Source organism: Syzygium oleosum, unplaced genomic scaffold, assembly GCF_021117445.2.
Source record: "Syzygium oleosum isolate NSW1041296 unplaced genomic scaffold, Sole_v2.1 Sole_v2.15, whole genome shotgun sequence".
Lineage (NCBI taxonomy): Eukaryota > Viridiplantae > Streptophyta > Magnoliopsida > Myrtales > Myrtaceae > Syzygium > Syzygium oleosum.
This window is the reverse complement of record NW_026607499.1, coordinates 6,605,999-6,632,957: the sequence shown is the minus strand read 5'-3', so window position 1 is coordinate 6,632,957 and position 26,959 is coordinate 6,605,999. Positions and strand designations below refer to the sequence as shown.

General features: G+C 41.9%; 4 protein-coding genes across 5 annotated transcripts; 1 reads left to right on the top strand and 3 right to left on the bottom strand.

The window, feature by feature from the left end:
• Window positions 1–4,710: 4,710 nt before the first annotated feature.
• LOC115675592 (late embryogenesis abundant protein At1g64065-like) lies at window positions 4,711–5,364 on the bottom strand. The gene has a single exon (XM_030598314.2). It carries the CDS (start codon window positions 5,362–5,364, stop codon window positions 4,711–4,713), a length of 654 nt encoding a protein of 217 aa, XP_030454174.1.
• A 1,332-nt stretch (window positions 5,365–6,696) lies between these two features.
• On the bottom strand, window positions 6,697–7,491 carry LOC115675623 (late embryogenesis abundant protein At1g64065-like). Its single transcript, XM_030598351.2, has one exon. The coding sequence runs from the start codon at window positions 7,364–7,366 to the stop codon at window positions 6,815–6,817; it is 552 nt and encodes a 183-aa protein (XP_030454211.1). The 5' UTR covers window positions 7,367–7,491; the 3' UTR covers window positions 6,697–6,814.
• Window positions 7,492–9,258: 1,767 nt separating this feature from the next.
• Window positions 9,259–13,676, bottom strand: LOC115675383 (protein SGT1 homolog). The gene is made up of 10 exons (XM_030598011.2): window positions 13,458–13,676; window positions 12,862–12,931; window positions 12,322–12,446; window positions 11,753–11,909; window positions 11,186–11,282; window positions 11,021–11,086; window positions 10,523–10,661; window positions 10,318–10,400; window positions 10,117–10,221; window positions 9,259–9,682 (listed from the first exon to the last, which is right to left on the bottom strand). Exons 1-10 carry the CDS (start codon window positions 13,621–13,623, stop codon window positions 9,575–9,577), a joined length of 1,116 nt encoding a protein of 371 aa, XP_030453871.1. The 5' UTR covers window positions 13,624–13,676; the 3' UTR covers window positions 9,259–9,574.
• A 3,382-nt stretch (window positions 13,677–17,058) lies between these two features.
• Window positions 17,059–26,957, top strand: LOC115675382 (uncharacterized). 2 transcript variants are annotated; one of them, XM_030598007.2, is made up of 9 exons: window positions 17,059–17,302; window positions 17,670–20,303; window positions 20,394–20,497; window positions 21,279–21,348; window positions 22,406–23,197; window positions 23,752–23,954; window positions 24,514–24,637; window positions 24,769–24,975; window positions 26,326–26,957. In XM_030598007.2, exons 1-9 carry the CDS (start codon window positions 17,144–17,146, stop codon window positions 26,464–26,466), a joined length of 4,434 nt encoding a protein of 1,477 aa, XP_030453867.2. In that variant the 5' UTR covers window positions 17,059–17,143; the 3' UTR covers window positions 26,467–26,957. The 2 variants fall into 2 exon arrangements, with proteins under 2 accessions (XP_030453867.2, XP_056174258.1); XM_056318283.1 differs by having other exon boundaries at window positions 17,162–17,302; window positions 17,605–20,303.
• Window positions 26,958–26,959: the final 2 nt, after the last annotated feature.

Here is a 26,959-nt window from a genome sequence, read left to right as displayed (position 1 = left end):
GTGAATATAGTCTATACGTATAGGGTCTCGTCGATCTCGTCGATCTCGTCGTAGTTCCTTTTTTTTTTTTTTAATTTCCTTTTTGCTGTTTAATTTATTTCATATTCCGCGAGAAGCTAATGTATTGAATTACTGTGAAATTGCGATGAATCACATTAGATGGTTAAGGGCGCGAATGATAATCATTTTGTTTCATAAATTAATTTTTGGCCAGAAATCAATTTTTCTATTTTTATTCCATGGACGAATTCCTTTGCCAAAATATCCATTTGATAATGACACAAAATTTCTTCCTCCCCAGCGGCCGACAGACAGTGGTGGGAGGTGGCCGGTGTCGGGTGGCGACGGACGACAATGGGCGGCGGTGGAGGACGGTGGCGGGAGGGCGGCGACTGATGGTGGGAGGTGGCCGGCGTCACGCGACGGCGGAGCACTACAAACGGCGGTGGAGGACGGTGGCAAGAGTGGGTCAGTGTCAGCTGGTGGCGAATGACGATGGAAGGCGGCGGAGGACGGTGGTAAGAGGCGACCGGTGGAGGACGGTGGCGGGAGGCAGTCGACAGGCGGTGGTCGATGATGGGAGGTGGCCGGCGTCGCGCAACGACGGAAGACTACAGACGGCGGCCAACGACGGAGGATTGTGGTGGGAGTTGGCCAGCGGGTAGCAGCCGACGGCGGGAGGCGGCCGGCGATGGTTGATGGCGACCGATGATGGCTGATGGCGGCCGGTGTCAAGCGACGGCGGAGGACGAGAGGAGGTGACTGGCGAAGGACAGCAAAAGGTGGCCGGCGGGCAGTGGTGAACGGCTGTGGACAGCAATGACCAATGGTGGGAGGTAGACGGCGTTGGGCGGTGGCAGAGGAGGACAGATGGCAAGCAACAGTGGATGGCCGCTGGCAAGTGGTGGCAGATGGCGTTGGTAGGCGGCCGACGGCGGAGGATAGCGGCATACAGCAACGGACGACGGTGGTGGGAGGCGGCCGGCGACGGCGGACGGTGGGTGGGCAGGTAGCTAGTAGAGTGGGCGAGCGATGAAAAGAGTTTTTATTTCTCATTTTTATTCAAGAAATAGCAAATTAGATTTTTTTACTTTTGATTTTTGTTCCAAACCTATTTCTGGAATAGAAATTTGTTCTAGAAATAGAAAAATGAAATTGCGTTACCAAACGGATTTTTGTTCCAAATTGTTCAAAGGAACAGAAAAATAGAAAAATAGAGAAACAGAATGGTAATCATTCGAACCCTAAGTGACTGGTTATGCAATAATTAATCCTTTTGGGTTAAGGTTTTGAGCAAAATGTAATTGAAACATTCCTGGTAGCCATTCTAATCATACGGATCCTGAAAATTAGCGGTCTTGATTCATTAAAAAAGAGATGGGCATGCATAATAAAAAAAAAGAAACAATGAAAATACAAAGTAATTCATAATTGAAAAGTCAAAATGCAAAGATATATTAAGAAATGTGCTTTTCGACGCATTTAATATTTATAGAAGAATCGCACGAAATGGTCTCTTCCTCGATGATTCTGTCCGATCAAGGCTGTGATCCCGTCTTTGCTTCTAGCTAGTCTCCTCCGGTTGAAGAGTTCTTTAGAACATATTTCTTGAAACCGATCAATTAAATTAAGCTAATGAAAAATTGCAAAATCACGTAAAACGAATCAAATTGGAAATGTCACTTTCCTTTTGTTGGGGGTATGGATGGATACGTACATATAATTTAATAACCTTCGATGAGAATGAGCGTGTTCTAAACATGCGGCTATTTGTAAATGTTGTTATATTGTGCTATATACATATATGTATGTCCTGCATGTGCTGCAATAAATTGACTAATGTAAGTAAAATGCAACACGTGCTGACATATCATATGTTCTGATTCGCAGCTTAGCTTCGGCGAAAGTCCCCCATGACCCCGACGATTTCTTGCTCGTTCTTTGCACTTCTCACAAACTTAAACCTCTTGAAGAGGCTTAATAAAATCTTGATTTGGAAAGATTATTTTCTCAGATTATGTGATGCTGTCACACAGGAAAGAACAAGGAAACACCTTGAACACATCATAATTTGATTTCTCGGTCGTGTGTGCCGAAAGCGCACGTTGTAAGCTCAATACTTTCATCCGGGTGCTAAGAGAGAGTCTAAGTTCGAGCATGTTAACACATTCGGTTGGACCCAGCCGATGGAATCTCTTTCCTAGCGAAGGGACGTGTGGTGGGGATGTAATATCTATTGAGGCTGCTAGCTGTCCTATGGCTTCGGTGGGGCAGGGATTGTTGCCATAAAGATTGCCAAATCCGCAGCCGTGCTTGCCCTTATTGCCTAGCATACCTCTTCTTTTATCCATTCTCTTGCGCTAAACTGAGGGGCAGGTGGAACAATTTCACTAAAAAACTTAAGCCAATAAGTTATGGGTCAGTTACTACTTCACACTATACTAATTCTTTGATATGCACATTTTTAACACAACACATGTTCATCTCAACAATCTTCTCCCTCGCGTGTGAGCATGAAATGAGGGTGAGGGTGAGAGAGTATTGGCATGCTCTCCCTTAGTTCAAGTATTCTTCTGCATTAGCACGTCTCAACTTGAATCTCCATTTTGTTGCCTTGTGAAAACTGCAACAACAACAACTTCCACCTTCATTCTTGGTCTTTTTCTCCAAACCGAATCATGAAGGCTACCATCGACTACACCACAACGCCTACCTTTGCCCCAAGTTTCTTACGCTAAACTGAACCACGAAGGGTGCCTGGACACCGTGTAGGTAATGAGATTATTTCCTTGAGCACTAATACATATTGAGAGCGGGTGACCCATCAATTCTAATACCATTTGATAGGAGCGCGCAGCAAAATCCCTTCACCTAGGAAGATCGCTAGGACATAGCCAAAGTATGAGACCATCAATACATCTAGTTTATTCAACAACAAAAAAACACATCTAGTTTGACCCATCTTCTCTCAAAAGTGTAATGCAATGAGTTTTGGGTTAACTAAGATATATTAACTACTCTACAGCATACTAATCTTCCGATACGAGAATTTCTAACACAACTCGTACATGTCTCTCTACAGTATGAGTGAAGGAAAAAATACAAATAGGAGAAAATGAAGTTAATCATCTTCCTTTAGGGTCTAAAGTGATGTAAATAATGATTTAGGATTTTTATTATTAATATATAAATTGATGTAACAAATCATAATAGTTCTATTGCTCATGAACCGCTTGTTTAGATACCTTACAATTTGTTACATTATTTGATAAACTAATTTATAAATCAATTTTTTCCCTAACATCACATAAAAAACTTCACTGAGGTAGTAGTTTATACATGGAAAATTTTTGGGTCCTCTCATGGAATATGATACTTGGAAGCCGAAATCATTAAGATTGATCAAAGTTGTCTATCAAAAAATGTTCATTAAGAAGGATGATCATGCTTATAATCTAGGCGGATGCGGATCCTCCGCAACCATCCATAATCCCATTGTCTTCCTTCATCATAATCGTATTTTATTTCACGCAAGACCTAAACATAAACAAATCCCACATACCCTAACCATACACGCAATAACTCGAACTAGTCTCTCTCATTATAACTTCGTGCAAATATATACTTATGACTAAATTGGCAAAATCGAAAAGTTTATAACTAAATTGGCATCCATACAACAGGTTTAAGATCAATTGGGTAATATCTCCATAGATATTTAGAAATCGCGCTTTCTCAATTAATCTAACATTAATGGAAGAATCACATGAAGTGGGATCTTCCCCAAATGCTTTGATCCCGTCATACAATGACCATGAGCGTGTTCTAAACATGCGGCTACTTTAAAATATTGTCATACTGCGATGTACCTGTCATGCATGTGTTACCTATTTTGTATTCTGATTCCCACCTAGGTTCCGCGAAAGTCTCCATGACCCTACAATTCCTTACTTGTGTTTCTCATCACTTACAAACTTGAACCTCCCGATGGCTTAATCAATCTTGATTTGGAAGCTAAGGGTATTTTTATTATCAACTATTATCTTTTGACAAGTGTCACACATCCAATGGTTCGATAGGTGGTGATAATCCACGACATAGCAACGAGCTTCCTGGCCCAATACATGGAATCGAACGTGGACCTACCAAGAAATGGTTAAAGCACTTCTAGAATCTCGGTTGTCATTCTCCACCAGATGGATTGCTATTGCTGAATAACGCCAAGACGCACCACTTTGCGTTTTTCTTTCAACCAGATCACCGTCGTTGTGGACCCATCGCGTTGAATTCGATGCCAGAAACCCTGTTTTTTTCCGAAGGGATTCTTGATTTAAAAGTGTTGGTTCTTTGACCATTTTGCTCCCTTGACTTTGTAGCATGCGTTTGGCCAATTGTTTTTCTCCTGAAGGAAAAGCGCATATTTAATGTTTCACGTCTTGATGATCACCTCGCAAGCACTCGTGGAATAACTTGTCAGTGGAGAGGTACAAGAATGTTGCGATATAACGACTTTGAACTGTTCAGAAATAAACTAGATGAAGGTGTATCGACTGAAGTTGCACAGAAGCCAATCCATATCGAAACCAGTATACCAATACATGGGATTTATTACATGGAGATAGTATGAACATATCATCACTCAAACTTAGAAATCAAGACCCATAAAGAAATGGCTAAAAGAAAGAAAGAAAGTCTAGCTTGTACAAATGATCATTTACAAGTCACCGATTGAACGGTTCGTGATGCGGTGCTGATCGTCATGGTGCAATCCATGCTCGTGGACTTCTTCTTCTTGAAGATGAGCATCAACTGGACCTTACCGTTCAGCTTTGCCGAGCTCGTCAGCGTCAGGACCCCGGAGGTCAGCTCGGTCCCGAGACTCGAACTCGAGGTGTTGGACAAAGAATTGGAGTTCAACCCAACCGTGGCATCGAACTTTTGCGTGGACTTGAAGTTGGCCTTGCCCTTAGGGATCGCAACCTGCCCCACGACGGCATCGCCATAGGTGAAGACGACGGTGGTCGAGTCATACTTGTAAGGGCCGAAGTTGGGGTTCTTGAGCCTGAAGGGCGCGACGAGGGTCATGTTGAAGGACGAGGCAGCCGGCCCGACATTGGAGGTGAGGGCCTGGATGCTGGGCGTCCCGACGCGGAATTTCGGGGTACGGACCTTCATGATGACGAGGACGAAGACGAGAATGACGATAACCTGGAACACGGCGAAGGCGGCGATGTAAGCAGCCAACTTGAGCCTCTTCTGGCGCTTCTCTTGTTCCATGTGATTGCTCAAGGACTCTTGGTCACTTCTAGGGTTTTGGCCGCTTGTGGGTGCAAGAGGATCATCCACTTGTTGGTTCTTCTCCATATTAAGATTTTGAGCTGAAAAAGAAGGAACAATCTAAGGAAGATCTCTCTTTGGCGATGTTTTATGCTTCTCTTTTCTCTGAATGAGCTTCTTGTGAATGTGTAGATGGACCTTTGGCGAGGTTTTTATGTACGTAGCGTTTGAAAAGTAGGGCATGTTTAAAAAGACCTTCACTAGAAGAGGCGTATCTAACACAAAGAGATGAGAAATGGTATTTTAATTTCTTTGTTCTCTTTGTTTCTTTCAGATGCCAAACGCGTTGAGTGAGGTGGGAGTTTCTGACTTTTCTGGAGAGTCATGGTGACTTTCGGGGAGAGCTTCGCGTAACATAATGACTTTGTGATCATGAGCGATCAACTTGTCATTAGAAGCTTCCATTCATTTTTTAAAAATTTTTCGTTTGCAACGTGAGATTTCCAGGAGAGATCTTGAAAAATGTGTGCGGGTACTGTACAGGAAGATGCAGTAAAGATCATAACGTGGATCTGAGCATGTACTGGTCGGTCAATAATGTTTGCAAGTGTCCAAGAGAACGGTACTTTTTAAGTTTCAAGGGTGAGGAGGAAAGAAGGAACAGCGAAATCCGATTGTATTTCGATGAGGCTTTTGATGACAGAGTAAAAAATGCCAACTTTACTGTAGAAAAAGCAATGGATGCGCTATGACTTTAAGGATGGTGCAAGCTATCTCTTTAGTACTAATTAAACCAAATGAAAAGGCTTCCTTTTCCATCAATAAAGATTCATTGGATGACACACTTCTAATCTTTTCTGCATGTGTCATGCGAATGTTGAGACTTGTGAAATACCAAAAGAAAAACCATATTTTCCTTCAATGCCAGTTTGCATCCTCACTTTACATTCCCCCAACTCACAGCAAACTTTTTACTCATCAAATCACCATTTCCTTTCCAAAATCTCCCTACCACTTTCCTGTATACATCTTTCTACCTAAAAGCCCTCGTTCACCAACTCCCGAAGGAGCTGCGGTAGCCACCGCCGCTGCCCGCCGCCAAGCCAACCTCCGCCGCTCTCTTAGTAGACCGCCTCCCGCCCCATCTCCTTCGTGTGTCTCATGTTCGCCCTCTTCTCTTCTCTTCTCTGTGCCGTCTCTATCTCACGGGACATTTTGAAGGTTTGGTCTCTTCCAGACGAAGGCAACTTGGTACTTTCCTCGATCCAGATACAAAGAAATAGAGGATGCAAAGTGGTAAAACTACAAACTGTGAGGAGGGTCTTCGGAGTAGTAGCGAATCTTAGTATAAGTGCGCCAAAGATAGAGATTAAAGTTCAATTTCAAAAGCCAATAAGAAAAATCATCAGCAAAACGTCCTAAACAAAGCAAAACTCTTCTGTCACTACAGCGAATCAACTATACAACCAATAAATAAATCAAGAACAATACACGAGGTAAAATATACTATCCAATATCGTCTAGAAACACCATATCATCACTTGCACTTTGTAGTCACGGCACGAGTGGCTAAATTCACGCTCAATGAACAATCCATCACGCCACTCTTCTTCCTCTTCATCACCTTCAGTAACTCGACTTTGCCTCTCACCTTTGCGTCGCCCCTCAACATCAGGACCCCCGAGTTCATGTCCCCCCCAAGGCTCGCCGTGCTCGTGAGCCGGCCCGAGGTCACGTCGACCGTCACGTTGAACTTCGCGGTGTCCCTGGCCTTGGCACGACCCTTCACAATAGCGACATCTCCGACCACCGTGCCGTTGTACGCGAGGCTCATCGTGCCGTTCCCGTACTTGAAGTTGCCGAAGTTGGTGTTTTTAACGGTGACTTGCGCGGTGAGCCTCATGTTGAAGGAAGGAGAAGAAGTGTCGTTGCTGGTGCTGAAGCTGTCGACTGTCACCACGCCGAGGCGCACTTTGGGGCTGCGCACGCGCATCACGGTGAAGGCGAGGATCAAGATGATGGCGACTTGGAAGATCACAAAGGCCACCACGTTGGCGAAGCATTTCGCGTTGTTTCGGTTACCCTTCATCGCCGCAATATGAACGGTGATGTAATGTGAGAAACAAGGAGAGGAGGGTTGAAGAAGAACACGTCGAGCGTGGATGTGTTTACGTTTTGGGAGCGTGAAGTGAGAATGAGTTCGTACGTATACATCAAATGAACGGGCACACGCGAATATATAGAGGCAAATTCATGGAGGTGTGGACAAGTAAACATGGCCTTTCTTTGACCAATTTCATGGAGAAACAGGAAGCTTCCGCTGGGCGTTTACTGGGCAATTCACTGGGTCAATGGAACAAGACTCGATAAAAACACGTCTTAGAGAGACCCCTTTCTTCACGCGCAGCACATTAGCGACAACAATGAACTTCCTTAATTAACTATCAGAACATTATTTATTTGATAGATTAAAGAGGACCCCAACTTAGATCCGAGAATGTTCTTTCGAGAAAAAGAGTGCTCTCATTTGACATACATGCATCGTGAGGTCTGGCGAACGACACTCAGGAATGAATCCCTCTTATTTCTTAGGGGGCATTTGGCAAGTTGCCAAATAGTAAAAATTTCTGTTCTTTTATCCCCATAATCAGTTTAGGAACAGAAATCCGTTTGTTAAATTTTTTGTGCCCGGGCACAAAGTTGCAAAAAATTGTTCCTAGAATCAGTTTTAGAACATAATCAAAAAGCAAAAAAAAATAGCTTCTTGATTCTGGAACAATTTTTCCATTTCTGATTCTTCTTGGTTTTCTTCTTCCTTTTTTATTTGTTCTTCATCTTCTTCTCGGTCTGCCACCGGCCCGCCGCCGACGACCGGCCACCGGCCCGCCGCCAGCGACCGTCCACTGGCCAGGGCCGGCGATGGCGGCCCTTGCCGCCCCCGGCAACAGCAAGGTCGGCCCTCGCCGCCCCCCAAAATTGGGCGAGGTTGAGCCTCGCCCAGCCAAGGTGAAGCCAACCTCGCCGTCGCGACCGGTGAGGGCGGCGGCGAGGACCGCGACGCCCTCGCCTGCCCTGACCTGTGGCCGGTCGCCGGCGCCGGCGACCGGCCATGGCCAAGGAAATGAAGGAAAAAAAAAATATTAAAAAATTCAAAATATTATTACTAGAAAGAAATTTTGTGTAGTTACCAAACACATTTATGTTCTTTTTCTATTCTAAAAATAGAAATTTTGGGCAGTTACCAAACGCCTTCAAATGCTTAGAAATTGTTCCCAAGCACAGAATAAAAAAGAATCATTTCTGAGCAGAATCAGTTCCCGGGTACAGAATTGTTGTCATACGCACCCTTAGTGTTATGATATACTTCAATAGTCTAAAATCGACCAACACAAAAGGACATAGTAAGTAACGTGACAAGTAGTAAGTGGTCCTTGAATTAATAAACCATTCAAACACCTGAATTAGCATTCCGTATCACCTATTGAATCAACTAAACACAAATTAAATTTGATATGCATTATCGTTTCCTCACTAAGGTTCAATGACAAGCTGCAAGACTGGCGATCCTCACTTCCATTGACCTTCCTAATCGGTAATCACTCTCGGGGAGAAAATTTAGTCATCTTTTTCGGACAACCACCGAGGGATGCATTCGAGCTGATACGCTAAGATTTCATTTCTACATTGAAATATCTACAGCGTCTGTGTCCTCTCATAGATTCTTTTATAAGCAAAAACGCATATGGTAGATTTGTCTCCTGGCAAGGAATTATTTCTCCAACAGTAAACCGATACATACCTTCGTTTTCAGCTGCGTGTTGGTGGGAAGAAGCCGCTGAGGCCCCCCTGGCGGCGTGTTTGTGCCGGCTGGGGTGCACGGTGGACCATTTCGCTACTTCCCTCCTTGATGACTTATTTATGAAAACAGAAAGATCGTTCCATTGCATTTCACAACTGAATATTAGAAAGTCTGCCTCGTGCTGACATGAAAAGCGAACTAATTTTTATACAATTCACGGACGACAAACGGCAAAAAACATAGGAACTCCAAATAGTCTTTACCACGTTCACGTGAAAATACAGACTCCTCACTGCCAAAGACAACAAGCAAAATGCAAACAGAGGACACGACCAATATGCATCACTAGCGTTCATAGATCCACTACCAAAGAAGCAACATAGTTGGAAAGAGAAGGTATTTGCGACCAATAGACATGATGTGACCATTTTGAATGAAGGACGATGTTCTTGTACAGCAAATTGACGAGCATGATGCAGGTGATCCACCACAGCTGACTTAGTATTCCCATTTCCTCAGCTCCATACCATCGGGAGGGCTACCTTCGACCTTCTTTGCGCCCACTTCCTTCCAGTTTGTAGAGAGGACTGTCCCGTTAGACTCGACCTGCATAATGAATCGATATTAAGCAAAAATATTGCAGTTTTCATGGAACACCTAAAACACAGGATTAAATACTATGGAGCTCGACAATAAGAAGCGACGACACTTATCGTCTGCTTAACCAACACCGTTTCAAAATGCAGATTAAGGAAAATGCACCTACTAAGACGAGCATAATCGAGGAGCTAACATGCAGAAAGTAAGAGATCTCGAGTCTCTAGACAAATTACGAGCATGAGAGAAAATGGCAGGATTTGGTAAAGGATAAAGTTTCAGATCAGACTAAGAGAGAGAAGCTCCTGAAGAAATGGAGGTTAAGAAATATTACTAGATGTCCCCAAACAGACCATTGAGGGTGACAAATCAATTGAAATGTAGAAATAGAATGTACTGATTTGTAGAACTTCTGAGATGCAGCAGAGAAGTAATGCTCTTACAAATGATTTTGTCATAGCTCTTCTCGCGTCTTCATCTGCATTCTGGAATATGTCTCGGAAAAGCTTGTTCAAAGCTGCATCACCGTCAAGCTTCTCATCCTTTTCCTAAAATTTATGCAATTATGCAGTTAGACGTTGGATAAAGCAAACAATGAATAAAATCGCCATGGACATTCAGAAATCATTAGCAATGTCTGGTACCTCCTGCTTGACTTGGGCTTCCAGCTTGTCCCAGTCTGCAGCTCTATTTTTCGAAGATGGATATGCAGGTTTGTTTGGTCCAGCTGCAAAAATATGGAAAATAACTGATTAACTAGCCAGAGAAGTAGACAGTTTTTCTCATTCTACAGAAACATGGGACACCAGTAAAATTTGGGTCATCTAATAAATTAAGAAAGGCACCTACCAGATGGCACAATGACTTTCTGCGCAACTGTAGCTTCTTTGCTATATTCAAGAGACTTCCATTGGATTGCTTCAGCTTTTGCAAGACGGATCTCAATTTTCGTTGATAATATTTGGTATCTACACTCTTCAGGTATTACCTGATTTGAATCACATAAAGAGTCAAACATTAGTAACAGTGAAGTAGGAGCCAAATGTAGGCAAGTCAAAGCTTTCTTTTTCACACTAGAAAGACCAGTAAAAAAAGAAAAATAGAATTCATTTCCATATGGAGACTGAACAAAGTGGAGTTGGGTTCAGAAGAGAAATCTGATGCAAATATTCCTGAGGATATCCTCAAACGAAAGATCAAAATACGCACTTGCAAAAGCTTTGCAAAAGGGCACCTAACCAACAAAACCAAAAGCAAGTGCTATAACAAGTGCTATCATCAGAGAAGCCCAAACCGGAGTAAATGAGCTGCATCCAATTAGAAACCGGTAGAAGCTCTTCCAATTACCTTGCCAAACAATCTAGATTGAAAGTAATAAGCGTCTTCACCGGGCACATTGATTCTCGTGCTTAGCTGCAGGATAAATATATTCCCTCATGTCATCTATATAGGGGTAAAATGAAAAACACTTCTGCATCCAGTAAAAGAAATTATTTGGGTGATGAAACATACAATCTGTTCACCAAACTCAACAAGTACATCCTCTGGTGCAACACCCTTCGCAAATATTGTCACAACAACTTCATCTGGTTTCTGGTAAAATTCATGTCTGTTGAACAATGAATTGTCCGGTCATGCGAGTGAAAAAGTACTATCTGGAAAGTGAACTATGAAAAGCTACACTAAAAAATTGACAACCTTACTAATATAATGTAAATTGCTACACGATGAGGAGGAACAAGTACTTATAGACAACAACAAGAAGACCGCATTTGCAAGGAGAAAAGCTTCAGACCAACTCCAATTTATAGTATAAGTTTACTAGTTATCCAAGTTTGAAAGATAGCTGCTCATAATCTCGAATTACTTATTTTCAAGGTCTCAATAAAAGCAACTAACTTGATTCTTTGTCATGTCCACATGCAAGCTTCGAATCCGCACATCAATTACCAAAAACTTTGGAAAATATCTCCACTTTCAACTAACAAAGAGAAACTTCACAATCGGCCATGTGGCCACTTAATAATCATGGTGCAAAGCCAGGTTTTATCTAGACAGCATAAGTAATATTGCAAGAACCTGAATTTGGGCTTGACTGGTTCAACTGCATTAACCTGCTGTACCATGCTGTCCTCATCCTCCATTTCTTCATCTGCTTCAGCATTTTGATCAGATGGCAGGGCAGTGACAGAGGAAGGCGGGGCACCAACATGTGCCTTCTCATCACTTACATCCTCTGTGGAAGCACCACAAAATCAATATTCAAGAAAACAAACGTAATTCAGCTAACAAGTTAGCTTGCATCTATGACAACTCTTGGACAATAAATATTACGCAACAAGCAGCACAGAGGAAAATCTTCACGAAATCCTCAAAAACATACAAGTTTCTATTTTCAGAATACAGTGAAAACTATCTCCAGTACAATTCCATAATTCAAGTCTGCAATAATTCAGTAAAGATTTAAGCCCTCACAAGGTCAGTGTGCTTACTTCATGATTAAATAAAAGCAAGAAACTCATAATGAAACACTGAAGACAGAGAAGATCACAATCAGTTTTTTTTTTTTTTCTGAAAGCCATATTAGAGACAACCAACAAGCAGAGAAACCTTATCTTGATTACTAAGGGGCTGTAATGAGTGCAAACCTGCAATGAACTTCTCACATTCTTCAATTAGCTTGGTGAATCTCGAAGCATCTTGCGACAGAGAAGTACCTATTTCGAGAGCTGCCTTGGCAGTATGATATTCTTCAAGTTTCATACAGGCGGAACTGGAAAACAAAAAGAAAAAATAAAACATTTGGGGACTCGAGTTAATACTCCATGGAAGTACTTCATCAAAAGAGAATCTGTATATACACACTCAGAACTGTTCAACGAGTGCCTCCAGAGCAATATCTAGCGATAGAAGCAAATCCAAGATCAGCGAATGCAAACTAGCTAACACATTACGCGCAATAAATAGTGGATCAATAACAACACCACAATTGGAATAAGTTCGGATCAAGCATACATTCTAGCCATCGTTAAAGCTACATAAAAAACAAGCAGACCACCTAAAACGCATCATCAAACAATCAACTCCACGAACTTCAGGAAGGAGAAAAGGAAATCATAAAACTTTCCGACTAAATAGACCGAGTAAAAGAGACAGAATTCAAGCTCAGCCAGGCGAAGCTTACTCACCCTTTTCGCAGGTATGCCTTGGCCAAAGAAGGATCCAATTCGATCGCCTTATTTGCATCGGAAACGGCCTCTGATCAAACAAAATAAAACAGCACAAACGAAAATCAGAAGCACGTCACCCAGGGGCATTGCACAAGAACCTCTCCATCAAGAAAACAGCAAAACACTTCGCGTTCAAAAACGGTGATAAAAGATCCAAAGACAGATTCGCAGTGTTTCCACCAAAGCTTAAATATTTTCTAGGGTCCCAAAGTCACAATGCTAGCAAAGATCGCCTCCACGAAGCGGACCCAATACTTCTTTTCTTCACCCTTTTCTGGGTTTAACGTATGGGATGACGATAGGAAAGCAGGGAAAACTCAAACTGCTTTTCCCGGAAAAAAACACAGAGATAGTTCCAATCCGACGCCATGATCACGAAAAGCACGCACCGCAAACGGGACAGGCGAAACAGAACTACTCAACGAGACACCCTCGCCAACATCACGCACGCAAGCGAGCGTCCTTTCGTTCTAACCCACGCACGGGCACACGCGCGTTCGAACAGAGCCCCAAGATCAAAAAGGGGATCGAAGCCTCTCCCCACCCCACCCCACCTGTGAACTTGCCGAGCTTGATGTGGGCCTGGGCGCGGTCGGCGTACAGATCGGCGCTCCCGGGGCTGGAGTAAATGGCCCGGGAGTACAAGTCAACCGACGACTCGAAGTCGTCGTCCAGGAAGGCCGTCTTCGCCATGTCCGCCGGGTCGCCGGTCTTCGCCATCGCTGCGCCGGTCGCGGGTGTGGGGGGTGGGTGGTGGTGGGTGGTCTCCTCCGGTCCCCGGGTGGGTCGTCGCGGGGTCAACGCGGGGTGTTGGAAGAGGGAGGGAGGGAGGAGGAAGAGACTGAGTGGTGAAGGGCGAAAGTGGAAAAGAAAAGAGGAGAGCGCTTTGTATTAATAATTGAGAGCGTGGGGAAGAGGAGGAGGAGGTATGGGAGGGGAAAGCAAAAGGAGGGGGGGCACCAATTCTAGACGCTTCTGCGCTTCTGGGTGTGAGAGAAAAAGGGTGGGAAAGAAGAAAGAAAACGAAAGGAATCTTCTTCGCCATGGACGGGAGGGACTGCTGGTTTGGGCCTCTGGTTTCTGGGCCGTGATTGACCTTGACTTCCGCCATTGTTGCTGTTCTCTGTGTGTGCTCGTGTGCTTTCGTACGTTAGGAAACAAAAGGACGTATTTAAGGTAAAGGTAGGGAGGTGCCACACTTGCCCGGGGCTTTGCTGGTAAAGGGATTGAGCGGCGAGTCTCGAGAGAGTATCGGGTCTGAAGATCGATTTCCGGTGAGCACCGCGTACGTATGTACATAGAAAAGAGAGGAGCGAGACCAAAAAAAAAAATATTGCTTAAGGTAAGTTCATCCCCGTATTGCCGCGGGCTGAATACGGAAAAGCTTGTTCGTATGTAAATTTTTTTTTGTTGTCTGGGTTCTTTCGTAATTTGAAACGCCAGATTTTGATGGCACAATTAATGTAGGCCGCCCGATGAAGATCGAACGGGAAGCAACTTTATGAATGGTTGGTTTAAACTGGCGTCTTAATCGAAAGAATCGTGGATTGAAACTTTAGGTATTGAGAAGGAACTCTACTGAACAAAATTGGGAAAGAAAATATCGATTACTCATGTGCGAAAATACTTTACTTTTCCGATTCGAAAAAAGGGTATCCTGTTATCCGTATAATTATAACAAATAAAAGAGGATCACTTCCTCTTGATAGATCGCAATCCCCCTTTTTTTAATCTCGAAACTACGCTCAATTAGCTATTTTACGGATAATCCATCGATGACGGATTCAGGAATTTCTGTATTAGCTATCGCGTATTTTAATTTTAAAATTTGATCTTACAAGAAAACGTTCAAACCTTGAACAGTTTGTACAAGTGAAGTATGTTTGCGTATCCGTAATTGATGAATTTCTCTACAATTTTGTTTAGTTGCTTTCCTCGTCAAAAAGTAAGTTCCGACGACGCCGCGTATTGAGTAACCACCGGTTCCGTTCTATCTGATCGGATGGCTTACATCGTTCCGGTAAGATCTGGCGGTCCAAATTACATATAAACATGCCGCCGCAGTCCCGGCCGCGGCGGCATACGATGATAAAACAATCTCACCTAATGTAGTTTCGTCTCGTAATGTACAAACGCTAACACGAAATAGAAAAGGCCATAGTCAAAAGTCAACCACAGGCCCAAACCAGGCCCAGCCTCCATCCAAGGTGGAGGAGGAGGAGGAGGAGAAGATTAAGAAGCTTCCACGTTAAAGAAGATATTGCAGTAAAAGATTGTCACTTCGAAATTAAGAGGCTCCATCTCGAGTCTCGTCTGAGTCTTGAAATCACTGGAATGTAAAACTTATAGAGGGTACTACTGCTCTATGGAGAAGACAGAGACACGTAGATAATTGGGGATGCAAGGCGTGCGGATACCGTCATGTTAAAATAAGGAATGCATCCGTGAAACTCGTTATCCCTGTAATGTAAACAGAGAGTCACGGAGGCCCTCATGAGAGAGAAAGCTCCATTAATTTGGTGAAGTTACCTCTTAATCGAACACCAAGGATCCGAGGTAGTTGAGAAGAAGATTAGAAAGCTTCCGCGTTAAAGAAGATATTGTAGTAAAAGTTACTTGCACAAACGATGCAATTTTTTTGAGGATCTAGTCATCGCCGGTTGTCCTCCGTAACTGGGTTATAAATATTACACGATGTTTCCGGGCTCGACATTGTAGATTCGATCACAGGTCTACTCACTTTCACGTCTACAATGTCCAACATGGGGATGAAGTCGAATGTTAGTTTAGGCGAGATCAGAGTCCAAGTTGTTGTCCGTCAAATTTCACCGAATACCATAATAGGTGTTTCGTGAAATTTATGTAGCTGAGTATGGTAGGGTAAAGCCGAATCGCGCAACTCGAACAAGACGGGAATCTACTTTTCTCTATAAGATCCGACAAACTCGTCTTGAAATGTGGTCGATTTTGTATATACTCAAACCATGCTAACTAATTTATTCCCATTTTGCTCCGAATGAGTAAACCAATTTGCTCAAATTAGGATGGCAGTTTTGGAATAAAGAAAAATAATCACGGATATGCTAATTCATGATGTTTGAGAAACTTCATGACATGTATTGGATTTTATTTCATTCTAAAAAGGGCAATCGAATGTATAAATTTCTATACTTTATTCCCATTACATGTAAAGGAGCATGTCCTTTCCTTGTTTCGATAAGCAAAGAATAAGCCAAAACTAAAAAGTAAATCCTTTACTTCAAAGCAGATGAAAGCATTCCTCAAGTGACAAGTCTATGCTTCGCTTGTTGTGAAGTCATCGCGGCACGAGTACAGCAATGGCGGCCACGGAAAACCAATTCTTATTACACTAAAGAGTCCATTTGTTCGAAAGGAAATTGTTGCTGGAAAATTGTTTTCTAATTTTGTGCTGTTTGAATTACGAAAAACTAATCGATATATGAAAAATGTTTTCCATCGGCTAAAAACAACAAACTAAAGAAGTCATTTTCCAGGAAAATGACATAATTTTACGATGTTATGTTGAAATCTGAAAAAGACTCGGAAAATATTTTCTACCGTTTGATATGGAAAATCTGATTTGATTTTCCTCCGTGCACTACTTTTAATAGTTTTTTTTTAAATTGATTTTTTAATTATTTTTATTTTAATTTTTTCTTTGGCGGTGAGTAGGCCGGAGGCTGGCGAGTGGCGGCGGGTGGTGGCGGCCTTCGGCCAGCGGCAAGTGGGCAGTAATGGGCGGCAAAGGTAAACAATAAAAGAGAGTTGTGATTTCTGTTTCTGTTCCACAAATAGAAAAGTAAAAAATTTTAACTTTTCATTTCTGTTTCAAATCAATTTATGGGCCAACATTTGTCCAAAAAATAAAAAATATTTTACCAAACGGAATTTTATTCCAAACTCGTTCTTGAGAACAATAAAAAAAAAATAAAAAAATAGGGAAGTAGAATATATATCATTCGCGCCCCAAAATCTCAAGAATCATAGAGAAATGCGGCGAACCGGACACAATGGCTCGGTCCGGGAGAAAATCGAGCGGCGCCCGAACCGGTCGGTTTGCTGATGGAATCAATACGACCGGACCGGCCCGATGATCACCGGCGGTCGAAGCTCTCGTCGTTCGGTAAGATGAAGATCGCCGCTCGATCTCTCCGAACAAGCACTTCCATGTAGCTCTCTCTCTCTCTCTCTCTCTCTCTCTCTCTCTCTCTGTAAGGCCATGAAGTGCCGATCCGTGGCCTGCGTATGGCCGGCGACGCCGCCTTCTCTCCACCGCGTCACCGCCGCCGCCGCCCTTGACCAGCCCCCCACGCTCTACACCGGCGGAGCCGATGGCTCCATCGTTTGGTGGAACATCTCCGGCTCCGAGGCCAATCCGGTGAGTCGACTCGCTTCTCCTTCGTTCGGCTCTCGTTTTGATGATCCGTATGCTTCCCAATACGTCCCGGTCGGTGACATTGTCTCCGAACGAAGCGTGGGGAAAAAAGCTGTCGGACTTGTCTCTCCGTTGCTTTGTCGTGAATGTCGAAAATGTCGTCTTCCGGGTGTTCTGCCGCCTGTGATCTCTCTGTTCGAAGTTTCCTTGCATGTGCTGTTAATGTGTTTATCGTAGTGATGTTGTCCTAAAGAAAATCTGCTAGTTATGTATCTTCCGTTGATTTCGTTCCGTTTGGATTGCAGTGTCCCCTGCCCCGGCTAAGTAGGATCAAAGCAAATGATATATCTCCATGTGCTTTAATGTGCAGGAGATTAAGCCAGTAGCTATGTTGTGTGGCCATGCTGCATCAATAGCTGATCTAGCTATTTGTTATCCTTCTGCGGTGCTCAGAGATGGAAAGACGGAGAGTTCAAGTTGTGGGGCTCTGTTAAGCGCGTGTAAAGATGGTGTTATGTGTGTCTGGAGCAGGGGCAGTGGACACTGCAGACGGCGGAGACAGCTGCCGCCGTGGGCGGGGAGTCCGTCCAATCTGTGTACATTACCATCTAATCGGAGATATGTATGTGTCGGTTGTTCGTTTGTCGATGCTAGCCATTGGGTTGAGCATCGGGCTGTTGGATCCACACAGGAAGTTGAGCTTTCATTGGACTCGGAGGCTCATCATAAGAGACCTCCCAAGTGCACTGTAGTTATTGTAGATACTTATACCCTTACCATTGTACAGACAATTTTTCATGGAAATTTATCAACTGGGTTGCCGAGGTATATGACTTTATTTTCATCTTCCGAGCATGGGGAGAAGTATTCTGCAGTCCTTGTTAATTCATATGGTGGGATGCAACAGGTTCCAATATCAAAAGACTCTCATCCAGATGGGGAGAGTAGGGGTGGCTTGCCCAGAAATGGTTCTGAGCCTAAGATAATTGATTGTACAAATGGTTTTATGGAGGATGGGGTAGTATTGTCATGTGCCACCACAGGAAACATTATTGCTCTTCTGTTATCTAATCGCTGCATCTTCAGGGTAGTGGACACTGCTGTTACTATTGGAGAGGTGCCTCTGACAGGTGATCTTTGTCCTCAGGGCATTAATGGTCAATTGCATCGTGCTGTGGGATGCATGTTTCTGGAAAATGGTTACCATGAGATTCTGCCTGGGCAATCCGACAGAATGTGCACAGTCAATTTTATTATTTGGAACGTCGAAGGTTCTGCAACTCTGTATCTTGTTTCATATTCAGATAACTTATTTAATTGTAGGCCTCTCTCTTCAGTAACTGCTGCTTCTCATCCAGAGCGGTTAAGATTATCAGTTTGTTTCATTCAATTGAAAAATTATCTTCTCCGCATTGAGTCAGTTTGCTTTGGTTTAAAAGAACTTTTCCAGTGGAAACCCCACATCACAATTTGGTCACTGTCAAGGAATCATGACCGTTCAAAGCACTTTCAACAGTGCGAATTTGTTGGGGAAGGTGTTTCTTGTTTTGACTTGATTTCAGAATCTTCTCTACTCCATGAAACCAAGGATTGCGATGGTCTGGAGCAGGGTGATACACTTAATTCCGAATATGCAAATGGTCGACATGCAGGAGGCAATAGCCCTTCACTTAATGATCGTATTGTATCTTCTTCCATGGTTGTTTCTGGTAATTCATGTGCACCTTATGCTGTTGTTTATGGCTATTGCAATGGCGACATTGAGATTGTACAATTTGATTTGGTTCATGTGCCGGGTTATCATAGTGAAAGTTCTTCTCTCGAAGTAAATTCAGATGTATGTAGGAGACATTTCAGAGGGCACACGAGTGCTGTACTTTGTTTGGCAGCTCACCAGATGGCAGGCAATGCAAAAGGATTGGATTTCTGTAAGGTCTTGGTGTCTGGAAGCAAAGACTGCACCGTTCGAATATGGGATCTTGACAATGGCAATCTCATCACTGTAATGCACCATCATGTGGCTCCTGTTCGCCAAATTATTCTCCCTCCTAATAAGACTGAACATCCCTGGTGTGATTGCTTTCTCACTGTTGGGGAGGATGCATGTGTGGCACTTGCTTCACTTGAAACTCTAAGGGTTGAGAGAATTTTTCCTGGACATCCCTGTTATCCTGATAGGGTTGTTTGGGATGGTGTAAGAGGTTATGTTGCATGTCTTTGCCGAAACTATTTAGGAACATCTGATACTAGTGATGTGTTATACATATGGGACATAAAGAGTGGAGCCAGAGAGCGGATCCTCCGGGGAGTGGCTTCTCATTCGATGTTTGATCATTTTTGTAAGGGCAATAGCATGAAGTCAGTCTCTGGATCTGTGAGGGATGGAAGTACTTCTGTTTCCTCCCTGCTTCTTCCCATTGCTGAGGATATTGGTTTTTCTAAACTTCATATGGAAAGCTCAGAAAAGGGATTTTCTTCCTCTGGTGCAATGGCAACGTCAATTAAAAGGATTGAGTCCTTCAGTCATAAAGCCCTCATTAGCAAGGAGAGCTCTACTGAATCCTTCCAGGCCAGCTCATCTATTGTCCAAAGCATCAAGCACTCCATTAAGTGCTCTTGTCCATTCCCTGGGGTAGCAACTCTTTGTTTTGATCTCACTTCACTGATGCTTCTTCCTCAGGGTGACGAGTTATGTGGAAGTCAAATTAGGAAAGCTGACTCTCCTTTGAAGAGAAACAATGTTGCTGGGTTTGCTGATAATGGAGCTGGTCCAAACACATCAAACAGTCCCGTGGAGTCCAACTGCATTAGGTCGCTTGAAGAGAGCATTGTACGGTTTAGCTTGTCGGTTTTGCATTCATGGGGGGTAGACAGTGGGCTTGATCAATTGCTAATTACCGACATGAAGTTGATAAGACCTGAGAACTTCATTATTGCACCAGGTTTGCCTGGGGATAAAGGGTCCTTTACAGTGACTTTTCCTGGTACAAGTGCTGTCCTTGAGGTATTTTGATGAACTGTATTTACCGCCGGGACATTTTTTCTCATTTGCACTTTTATACTTTTTCTGAGACACTGAATAAACACATTTCAGCTATGGAAATTGTCCTCCGAGTTTTGTGCAATGAGATCATTGACCATGGTATCCCTCGCCCAACGCATGGTTAGCCTGTGCCATTCCTGTTCAGTTGCCAGCAGGTATTGTTTATTAAGCACTCCCACCTAATAGTACGTCCTGAGTTTGGCTACATTTCAATACCAACATTTTATTTGAATGACTGAAATTCGTGATTTTTTTGGGTTTAAGCATTCAAAAATTCAAGCTTTTGGCTTCAATTGGAGTTTGCTTGATTTGTTCTTACTAGTCCGGTCAATTGATCAACGCATTTCTTTGAAACTTTTTGTCATTGGAGTGCTCTCTGGAGCTTTACTTTAGTCTGATACCTAAGTTCATGTCAGTTGTTTTCATCAGATTAGATGAATTTAACGGTATTTAACTACCTGGTTTGCAAGGCAAAAAGATAGCTTCTAGTTATACTGATAAATTTTGTATTGAAAGTCCATTTATTAATAATAAAAGTGGAAGCACTGTGTAAGATCCATAGACTGTCTATAAAGATTGATCTAAACTAGTGTCTATTGTCATAGTTTGTCTACAAAGATTGATCTACTGTGATAGTTGATTTTTCTCAGTTATTCAAATCAATAAGGACTTACCGGTGGATGCACCGTCATATTTGTAGCATGGGAATACGGTTTCTCGAACGGATCTTTAAAGTTGGGTGCAATGATGCAGATACTAATAGCAAATAAATTTTGTTAATCTACTTTTCAACGATTTCTCATAATGTCTTCAGTATTTTTCTTGAAGCATCTGGCATCAAATCATCTTATTTCTTGAATTTTCCATTCTGTTCACTTTCCATCTTAATTGTACTTTATTTAGAATTGAACGGTCTACCTCTTTTTTAATCTGCAGTACCCTGGCGGCGTTCTATACTCGGAACTTTGCAGAGAAAGTCCCAGAGACTAAGCCACCTTCCCTCCAGGTTAGACTCTGTTCCACTGTTACTATTATGTTTTACGTCTATCTATAGCAATTTCTGGGATTCCTTAATGCCCTTTTTTGTATCTTTTCCAGCAGTCCAGCGTAAATGAACTCCGGACTTGTATAAGAACATTTAACTGAGGCAAGATTGCATAAACTCACTACATCTTTTGTTTTTCACTACCAGCCTCCTACTAGTTTGGGATATTTTTTGGGGTTCTGTCTACGGGAAAAGGGGGAGGGGGGTGGGTTTGGAGTGAGGATGAGAATATCCGTAATTACGTGTAAATTCCTTTTTTTATAATATCTAGAAAAAATCTGTGTTGTGTTTTTTCAACTTGTATCTTGTGCCCTGTAGGTGAAGTCTTTTTTTGGATAAGTAAATACAAGAAGACAAGGTGAGTTTACCTTGTGGTAGAAGCCCACACAAGCACTCATATAAACAATGTCGTTTGTCTGGTTATATCTTCTCGGAGTAGAATCTAAGAGTAATGCTAGGTATACTAAAGCAGCTCCATTAGTTAAATATATTAAGTAATGCGGTAGACTGCAAATTTTTTAAAAGAAGTGGTTCATATTCGAAATGCAATAAAATTCTACATCACTTAGTACACCAATCTAGTAAACCATCTTAGTATATCTTTCATTATCCAATCTAATCGATGAATACACATATAAACTATGTCAATTTGGGAAATGACATTGATAAATCTGGAAAGAAGCTGCTACTTACACTTGTACTTGATGTCAAATCTCCAGTGACAGAAATTCAATGTTTTTCTGCTTGTATAATGCATTTATCCCTGAGAAGGATTGAAGCTGCTCGGTTACTATTGTGTCTGTTAAATATAGAATTAAACTTTCAATGAGTAAGCTCACAAAGTTTGAAGATATACCTAGAGGCTTTAAGTGAGAGTGACTTATCAATAATTTATGCTCCTGCTCAGTATGTGGTCTTGCCAAACATTAGCCTTTTAAAAGGCTTCTGGAACTCTCCCCTAAGTGTTACATACCACAAGTGTTTGTCCATCATATTGACATTCTCTCTGTTTATGCAGCTGTTGGTAAGTTTCTGGCAAGATGATAGTGAACATGTAAGGATGGCTGCACGATCTTTGTTCCATTGTGCTGCTTCACGGGCAATTCCTCTCCCTTTGTCTAGTCAAGAGGTGACTAATCACATAAAGTTTGTGAGTTCTATGGCTGGGAAAAATGAAGATGAACATGAAAATCCAGAGGAAAAGACAGTATCTGATAGAGCAGATATTGAAGAACAGGAAACACAAGAGATTTTGCAGGTTGAGGAATCCAATATTATGATATGGCTAGAATCTTATGAAGTGCAGGATTGGATTTCATGTGTTGGAGGAACAGGGCAAGATGCAATGACATCTCATATTATCGTTGCAGCTGCATTAGCCGTTTGGTACCCCAGCCTTGTAAAACCAAGTCTGGCCACGCTGGTTGTTCATCATCTAGTGAAATTGGTCATGGCTATGAATGAAAAATACAGTTCCACTGCCGCAGAGCTGTTGGCTGAAGGTATGGCTGACATATGGAAGGTATGCATTGGATCTGAAATCCCCCGTTTGATTGGAGATATCTTTTTCCAAATTGAGTGTGTAAGCAGTACATCTGCGAGTCCAGCCATACCTAGTAAAATTCGGGAGACTTTGATTGAGATTCTTCTTCCAAGTCTTGCAATGGCTGACATTCATGGGTTTCTTAATGCCATAGAAAGCCAAATCTGGTCTACTGCATCTGATTCACCAGTTCACTTGGTATCCCTTACTACACTTATTAGAGTTGTGCGTGGAGCTCCCAAGAATCTGGCTCAATTCCTTGATAAGGTTAGTAAAATGTTCCTTCAATTCTTTAAGAATTCCAAGTGGAGTTGGATCATGTATATACATGTCGGCAGACTAGTATCTTGTGTCAGCATTTTTTTTCTAATTTCCAATGTTTTTCCTCTATCCTCTGGGGTGTTTGAACTATTACATAGTTAGCCATTCTATACAGGAAACTGATTTAGTATTCTGGTTTTATAAGTAAGTCCCATTTTGCAGTTTACTTAATAACTTTTCTGCTTGTGCTTATGTAAGTCCAAAAATAGTTGTGCATTTCAGCCACATTTGTTGAGTGTGCACTCTCGCAATCCTTTTTCCTTCTTTCCTCCAAGTGCCCAGTTGCTTCTTCTATATGCGTTTGCCTTCTGGTCTTTTCAGTGGTATTCCTCATTTTTGGGTTCAAACCATGTGATTCTCTTCTTTGCTTCTCAGTTAGTATATACTAGTGTATGAACTGTTCCATGCTCTTGTGAATGTGCTTGTCCTCGACTTGATGAAAATATGAAATCCTGTTCTTGGAATGCCTTTATGTGTCTAAGCATTGTGCTGAATTGTAGGCAATTAACTTTATTATACAAACCATGGACCCTGGCAACTCAATCATGCGGAAAACTTGCCTTCAGACTTCAATGACAACTTTGAAGGAAGTTGTTCGCGTATTTCCCATGGTAGCACTGAATGACAATTTGACCAGATTAGCTGTTGGTGATGCGATTGGAGAGATTAGCAATGCTAGCATTCGTGTGTATGACATGCAAAGGTATGATGCAACATAATCATGGGAGTTAAGTTGAAGGTTTTTTTTTTTTTAATACAATTGCAATTACTAGATATCCTGAGAAAAGTTTTTGTTAATGGGTGAGAACAAGGAGTAACAGTATATTAGAGAATTTGTCTGTCAATAATGACATCTCTTTAGCAAATGAAGGTATAGGATGCCATTTTTCTCTTGGACTTTGTAACCATCCATATGCGATCTTCACTCTCCATGTTCATGATTGAATGAACTTTTCCTCTGAATAATCTATTTTTGTAATGTGCCAGTGATCATTAGATCATTATGGCTGACAATGGTGGTTCCCAATCAGGTGTTATTTCTTTCTGTAGCAATCTTAATTTAATGAACCAATTAAGACTGATGCTTTTCGATAGTGTTACTTACATCAGTTAGCTGCTCGTCTCTACTATAAAAGTTCACAAAACATGCATGGAAGTACAAAGCAATATGTAAAGATGCCTCTGAAATACTCTTAATGTTAATGGTTATTCACTGATTAGAATATTCATCATTTCTCTAAGCCCACTCTTTGTCTAAACAGTGTGATGAAATTCAAGGTTCTGGATGCAAGTGCACCTCTTGGACTACCGAGTTTTCTTGCAGGATCTTCTGGGACGGCACTAACGACTGTGATTTCAGCATTGAGTTTTTCTCCGGATGGAGAGGTAATTTAATTTAACATTTGAACCTTCATCTGTCAACAGGCTTAAGTATTCTTCATTCATGTCCTCCTCCTAGGCGACCTGAATGGGATTTCATTCTTATTCAACCATGTCTCTCGAGCTTTCAATTGCAGGGTTTAGTTGCTTTCTCTGAGCATGGGTTGATGATAAGATGGTGGTCATTAGGATCAGTTTGGTGGGAGAAACTCAGCCGTAACTATGTTCCCGTCCATTGCACCAAATTGATTTTCGTTCCTCCTTGGGAAGGATTTTCACCTAAAACTGCTCAGAGAAGTGTGATGGCGAGCATACTGGGACCTGGTGGGCAATCCAGTCCACAGGTAATGTTTTAATTTCATGGAGATATGATCTCGTGCTGTCTTTTGGCCTTGCTTACATGCTTTCACTTTTGCTGCTGCTTGTAGTGTGTCCTGATCATGGTAGCATGTCGGTACTAGTGGCCTGGGCATGAATTGTATGGGTTTGGATGCATATGTATTAGTATTTTCTATAAAAAGGTGGATTTCTTAGTGAAAAGCTTTCTTTGTCTTGAAATGAACAAAGTTAAAATGATATAGAAATCTAAAGGAGCGGCCAACTACTATTTGAAGTTCTAGGCTTCATTTATTATAATCTAATTGGTAAGTTCTTGAACAAAAGAAAACTCTATTTGACACTTGTTTTAGCAAATTGCACTCTTCGGCTAATATTAATTTTCTTTTTGTTTTAAGGATTCTCTCTTTAATTGACTCCACTAATAACAAGACTCTAGTTTGTAAGGTTAAGAATTCTCTCTCCGTGTCTCTCATTAATGACCCATTAGTAGTCGATTCATTCGATTTTTTCTTAACGGGGAAGTTTGAGGGGATACCCCGAAATTGACAGACTTTGTACAACTTCGTTAAATGGCGATGGTTAGCATAGTTTTCATAGATATATACTTATCGATACGAGAGGAAGCTGACCTATACGAGACATGGGAGTGATTTTCATGTTAAACGAGGTGAATTGGAGTGTTTTTCATGTTAAACTAGATATTGACTTGTATGAGATTTTTGAAGGTACTGTATAGTGGTTTAGTTCCGCACAAGATGTAAAAGGAAATGTCAAGTTTAACAGCCTGAAACTATTTTCCAGTTTACACAGATTGCAAATGGGGTAAATGTAATTTATAAAGAAAGGTCTCACAAATTTTGGGTCATTTAATTTTACCATTAAATTCAAATATATGTTATTATAACCGTCACTTAAGGACAATGTTACTATTACCATATTTATAGTATAATTCGTCTCCACTCTGTATTCTGCCCAAACTTTAAATGAAGTACGGTGTATCCTGCTCTCATGGCTTAGACTCAGCTTTTAAATACACCTGCTCTCATGGCTTAGACTCAGCTTTTAAGTCCGAGCACGTAGCAATCTAGCTAGTACAAGTGGCAGGTCACATGTTACGCATGTGGCATGGCTTTTGTCCCAACATATGGATCTTGGAACCATGTGGCAACCACATTTTGTAGAGGGTTAGCTTATGTCATGTTGTGTCAAATGCACCTATACAATCACATCAGTTCATTATTAGGATTCCATTCAACATAAAGTTGTTACTTAGATTTGTAAAGAATAGCAGTAACAGCTACAAATGTACAATTTATGGATTGTTCATCCATTCTGACATGAAACTTCTAATGTAGGAAAAGTTAGATTGTGCAGGCGAGGACAGTTTGAACATTTTGATTCATAATCTCGACCTCTCCTATCGCTTAGAGTGGGCCGGTGAGAGAAAAGTTCTTCTCACAAGGCATGGCCATGAGCTGGGAACATTTCCATTATGAAATTGCTATTACGTCATATCATGCCCAAGCTTGTGCAGTCAAGAAGCCTGCTCGTGCTGCTTTTGATGAAAATGGAATCTGAATGGTTCTAGCATCGTCATCAGGCAGTGTCTTGATGGGTTTCGTAGATCAGGTGTAGAGAACTTCCCCTCCATTGGTATGGCATCATCAGTTAAATGCTCAAGGTTTTGTCGAAGTTGGGCAGAACAGGATCTCTGTACAGGTGGTCAACGGTGATTATACATCCATTATATTTTTTCAGGCATATGAAAGTAAGGTTGAGGAGGAACAATATCAACTACTTTCTTTTGAGCTGGGGACTTGGCAGGCCGATAGATGCCATTGATAAAAAAAGTACCTGACTATAAGCACGTCTTGTACAAATTTTGTTTCTTTTCTTATGCATTGTTGTCTTCTCTACTTCAGTATAATTGCTGTTGTAATGGCACATCACTGACTTGATAATGTTTACAGGTATTTTGTGAGACTAATT

Excerpts from the sequence above, each read along its gene's own strand:
- LOC115675623 (XM_030598351.2), bottom strand. The coding sequence starts at position 7,366 with ATGAAGGGTAACCGAAACAACGCGAAATGCTTCGCCAACGTGGTGGCC.
- LOC115675382 (XM_030598007.2), top strand. The coding sequence starts at position 17,144 with ATGAAGTGCCGATCCGTGGCCTGCGTATGGCCGGCGACGCCGCCTTCT. Across the intron at positions 20,304-20,393 it reads GTACAAGTGCTGTCCTTGAG|CTATGGAAATTGTCCTCCGA; the intron begins GTATTTTGATGA and ends AACACATTTCAG. Across the intron at positions 23,955-24,513 it reads CGTGTGTATGACATGCAAAG|TGTGATGAAATTCAAGGTTC; the intron begins GTATGATGCAAC and ends TTGTCTAAACAG.
- LOC115675383 (XM_030598011.2), bottom strand. The coding sequence starts at position 13,623 with ATGGCGAAGACCGGCGACCCGGCGGACATGGCGAAGACGGCCTTCCTG. Across the intron at positions 12,932-13,457 it reads CAAGCTCGGCAAGTTCACAG|AGGCCGTTTCCGATGCAAAT; the intron begins GTGGGGTGGGGT and ends TTGTTTGATCAG. Across the intron at positions 11,910-12,321 it reads ATGTGAGAAGTTCATTGCAG|AGGATGTAAGTGATGAGAAG; the intron begins GTTTGCACTCAT and ends GTGCTTCCACAG.
- LOC115675592 (XM_030598314.2), bottom strand. The coding sequence starts at position 5,364 with ATGGAGAAGAACCAACAAGTGGATGATCCTCTTGCACCCACAAGCGGC.